General features: G+C 24.1%; 1 protein-coding gene across 1 annotated transcript in view; it reads left to right on the forward strand.

Moving 5' to 3' along the window:
* Positions 1-2,981: 2,981 nt before the first annotated feature.
* Positions 2,982-5,554, forward strand: part of LOC100161747 (putative inorganic phosphate cotransporter) — a 10,302-nt gene continuing 7,729 nt past the window's right edge. The window contains exons 1-2 of the mRNA XM_029488585.1: positions 2,982-3,070; positions 4,380-4,408. Of these exons, the coding sequence (XP_029344445.1) occupies positions 2,997-3,070; positions 4,380-4,408 (103 nt within the window). The 5' untranslated portion in view covers positions 2,982-2,996. The remainder of the gene's footprint in view (positions 3,071-4,379; positions 4,409-5,554) is intronic.

Here is a 5,554-nt window from a genome sequence, read left to right on the forward strand (position 1 = left end):
CTGCCACCCCTATATTTTATTAATACATATTTTCTAATTACCTACCCGTTTAAACTTAATTTTAACTTTAAATTGTTAAAAATAATTTGCTTATGTATACTAAATATTTTTTGAATAATATTGGAACAACTTATGAGGAACCTTGTATTACATTTTTAAGTTTTTCGACCCAACGAAAAATTGTAATAACAGAAAAAAAAGTTACGGATAAAGTTATAAAAAAAAAACTTAAACAAATTTAAAATTTAAAATGTCTAAAACTAACTCAAAAAGAGTTAAAATATTTTGAAAACGCTATCATGTATAGAGAATGATAAAATAAACATTTCGTAAAAATATCAAATATATAGAGTTATTTGTTTTTGAATTACAACAAAATAAGGAAATCGTTGATATACGATATTTAGTGGGTGATTGGTGGATATCTAATATCGTAAAAATCTTAACTTCAAACTATTATAAAAAATTAATTTGATTTTACGGTAACCTTTTTTTTGTTTAATGTATATTGTAATACATTTTCAAATCTTAAATATATAGGATAAATTTTTTTTAAATTTCAACTAAAAAAATAATTAGCAATTAATTGCAATGTTGACGATTTTAGTCAAAATTCTAAGTTTAACTCTTAAAAAAAATATTGTGTCTATATTTTTTTAGATATATTTTAATTAGCATATATGCACAACGCATGAGAAATCTTGTATAACATTTTCAAAGTTTTTGACAAAGAGAACAATTTTTTATCAACAATATTCCCATTTTTCTTAAAATATTTTATTGTATTTCCCTTCTCTTTTACTGGGAATTTTCAATTTTGACCTCTTAAAGTTTAATTACCAACTAGATACAATTTTCCATCAGAAAAAACTCTCATTCTTGAAATTTGAATTATTACCTACTACTTAACATGTATACATAATATACAAAAAAAAAAAATAACCACTTAATTGTAAAATCAATACATTCATCGTTCCGCTCAGAAACTAAAATAATATTTAATATGCGTTGACTTCTGTTATTCAACTGGTATGGAACATTTAAAAATAATCTATCTTTTTTAAAATATCAATGTAATTTTATTTAAAAAACAAAACTTCTTGTGGAATAATTTTAGTGAGTACGAATATTTAAGAGAAATCGTTAAATAATAATTATATTATTTAGCAATAAAAAAATATTATTTTACAATAAATAAAACCAAAAAACAATAGATTTTGCAAGTAAACGTATTTAATTATTTTCTATTTACATTATTTGATTGGTTACATTGCTATTTCAAGTTCACATTTGGCAGAGGTAAAATATAATAGACTTTATATTGTGGGCTTTCAGCGTCTGGCACGGTGAAATAATAATGGTTCGTCAAAAGCTAGGTCACTATAATTTTTAATTATTTACATAAAACGTAAATCAATACTTCATTTACGTTTTAGTCAAACATTTTAGTGATCGATTATTTGGTATAGGTGTCGGAAGACACAATAGACATTGGTGAGTTGTTGTGTACATTTAAGCGATGGAAAAATAACCCGAAGAGCGTAAAACGTAAGAACAAAGTAAATTTAAATGTTTAATTTTTTAACGAAAATTATATCATCGTACCAAAATGAATGTGACTGTTAATCATTAATACATATTATGATTTTTTAGTGCAGTATAGTATACTGAAGTAGAATAATATATTTTAACTAAAATAAATGAAAAATTTAAGTTAATTATTGCCTCATATGTTGCCAACATATTATATGGTATAACTAAATATATTATTTAATAAATGTCGTATAATTCAAGCGACTGCCAAGTGTTATTATAAAGCAGGACTTGAAACAGATTTTAAATACCGGTTAAAACCGTTAAAATCCGAAATCCAAAACGAAATTACAAAAAATAAATACCGGTAATCAAAACCTAAATTGAAATCGGAAAAAATAAATACCGGTAACCGAAACCAAAATCGAAATAGGAAAAAATATTTTCGGTTTCAAACCCTGTAATATAAAGTAGCCAGTAGGTTGTACCTACCTACCTAAATTCACTAAATTATTTCAATACAATTTAGGTTATTTTCGTTATAAAGTCAATGGTAAATAAAATTATCATTATCAACAAAACACAAATCTTATTAAAGTAAATAATTAATTAATCAAATCAAATGTACGTTTCAAAGTACCTACATAATATACAACTCTAATTTACTAATTAATTTATTCGGTAAATGTTGTGGACATAAGAACAGTATTATAACTGATACAATAATATTATAATATACTATTATGTATACAATGGAATTGGATAACATAAATTATATTATATCATTATGATTTATGTGTACCTTATAAAATAATTGAAACATATCGAATCACCGAGCTGTATGTAATAAATTGTTTATAGGATTATAATATGGTGATTTTGAAATATATTCAATCTGTTTACAATAAAAAACAATAAGTAAATAAGGATAACATAGAAAAATATACAAAACATGAATAACGTGAAGATGAGACCGTTTATTAACATTCTGCAGAACCTCTGAAAGGAATTTTATTACACGCGTATATATTTTAATAGATAATTATTTTTAATATTTAGGTACCATGTGTAATACTTATTTCGTATAGGTATTCGATTGATAATGTTGACATTGGTAGACGCCAATGTTTTCTATAAATATTAGATGTTTGTGTTTCAGTATTTCACACGCTTGACATGACAACATCACGTTTCGTAGTCTGCCCGGTTGTAAGAGTACAAGTTGATATTATTGCCTACTTATAAGAACATACGAATACGTGTTCTTTACATCTATGTCAATAATAATTACGCAATTCTAGATTATAAGGATAGTATCATTTAATGTACCTATTTGTATTGTTATTTTTATAGATTTATAAATTAATACATTGCTTCAAGCGTAAATATAAACGGAGTAAACATTCAACTGATTCAAACGTTTAATATTTATATGAATGTGTTGTATTGTGTTTTATTAGTGTATGTGCAAAGCGAGGCTAATCAATATTGTCTTTCTAACTCGTGAAGTTTATATTATAATATTGAAGAAATTAAGTTAAGTAAAATTTAAAACCATTCAATATATTAATTCCAAAAATAGGTTAGTAAACTTATGTTTTAATTTATAACTCAATTTTGGACCTTGAATCCGTAGTGAGTGTAGGTGGATTTCTCCCAATTAATTTTATACCTAGAAGTGTATAGAAAATAAAATGTCATAACTATTTTATGAATCAAATGTGTATATTTATTTTTAATGTATTGAAAATTTGATAGAGTTTAACCATTAACTTTTAAAAAAACTAAAATTATTTAATTATTAACGAAAATCAAACAAAATAAATTGCTTACGACGTTATTGATTTTTCAAAAATCAATAACTACAATACACAAAAATAATTCAATCTTATTGTGGTTTAAATAATTGTATTGCAATAATGAAGTAATTTAAATTGTAAAGCCATACGTGTGTCTTTTGTACGTTTTTTTACCATTGTGTTGCTTTATTCAAGTATGCTATTATTTTTAAATATTAATTAGTGTTTGCATTTCTACAAATAGAGTTTATTCGAATTAATTTTGTTAATTGTTTACCATAAAAAATGTTTAAACAATTAAATAAAATTGTTTTTCCCAAAAACTACTTTTATTTATTCGAAAACATTGGCTGGACATCATTGCTACAATATTGGTTTACATTTTTTTTTTATATTAATATATTTATTTTATAATACATTAAAAATGCCAATTCGTTATTTTAATTTAATATATTACCTATATGCAATGTTTTTAGCAAAAATGGTTCAAATATATAACTATCTAATAGAAAAAGAAATAAATATATTTACAGTATCTTACACTGTCTCTACTCTGAATAGTCGTTCATCTGTAGTATTATTTATTATTGAATTCAGCAAACCGACTTCCCCAGTTTTTAAAACTTGTACAAACAATAAGTCGTATTGCTAAATATTGAAGTATTCTTGATTGATTTTGAAATGTGTAGATGTTTTTATGAGATTAATTACCCACTTGATAAAACTTTACGTGCCACAACATACAACCGTTGTCCAAAAGTGATTAGTTTTGAACTTATATAGTCTATATTCTATTTATATTGTTATTTCATAATTAAACAATTGTTTAAATATCATGCAATAGTTTAATTCACCTGATATTAATAAATTCACCATTAAGTTTCAAGTGGTACCTACTGAAAATTAACGTCAGCCTTGTCTTAAAACGTATGAGCATTTACGTAATAAACAACATTTTCATCATAGATAGTGAAATTATGACTTGTAGATTTTGAGCAGTGTTGATCTTAAAATGATACATGTTTTAAATTTTTTTTATTTTTTTAGATTGAAGACACTTTTCTTCAAACTTTCAGGTAAGAAACTAAATCTAGTTGGATCATTTAGGAAGTAAATTAAAGTAAATTAAACTCAGTGCTTTATACGTACTAACCAAAGTTACCTACTAAAAATTGAACCATCTTCGCCAAAAATCGGTTTTCCACGTATAAAACAATTTTTCATTATCATTTTATTCAAATTTAAGATTTGCATTACTGCAGCAATGACGTTAATGACGAGGTATACTCAATATCTACAGTACAGTAGAGTATTTTCCTAATTTACGTATTTTTTAAAATTGTATAAGTACGTAGGTTCTAAGAAAAATTCTTTTGGATATACTCTAATTATATTGTAAAATGCAGTATATTATGCTTTAGATATTTCATAGTTTCGTCAGCTGATAAAAAATTATATTTTTAACGAATATTCTTTTTATGCTTCATAATTTTCACAATGTGTCGATGAAGAAGCAATAATTTATAACACACGGTAACTGATTTTTTTCCCTAGTTAAAACTAGATTATAATAATAATATGTACAAACAAATTTCAGACTTTAGAGACTATAATAAGTATAAAATGCTAGAATAATATGTGGTATATTGATATAATATTTTGATAACAAACTATTCTATAATTATGTTTGTCAACCTACCTATACAAATTTACATTTCTTAAGTCAACGGTATTTATTATACTCAATGAAATTATTGGAAATAAACAAACAGCTATATATTTTATTATTAACAAAACTAAATACATTCTTAATATTTAATACATTATGTCCATATGTTATACTATAATTATTATTGTTGAAGATTTACAATATAATAATTGAATGTTGGAATCAAAGAATGTTATAGCTATGATAAATGACAAATCAAATTACAATACTTATACATTCATATTATGTAGTTTTTAGAAAGAATACAAAAATCATAAATTATTTTAGCCTATATGGACCATCTAAAATCTAAATCATTACTTATGATTGGTTGTTGTAATAACTTTAGTTGATGTATAATTACACTATTTAAATAAACAATGGAATTTAGTTTTTCACCCGTTCACAAATAAAAATGTTTACATTTTAATCAGGGCTTGAAACCGTTTTCAAAACCGAAACCGGAAAAAATTGGATACCGGTATTAAAGTCAAAACCGAAACCGGAAAAATTA

This window comes from Acyrthosiphon pisum, chromosome A1 (genome assembly GCF_005508785.2).
Source record: "Acyrthosiphon pisum isolate AL4f chromosome A1, pea_aphid_22Mar2018_4r6ur, whole genome shotgun sequence".
Lineage (NCBI taxonomy): Eukaryota > Metazoa > Arthropoda > Insecta > Hemiptera > Aphididae > Acyrthosiphon > Acyrthosiphon pisum.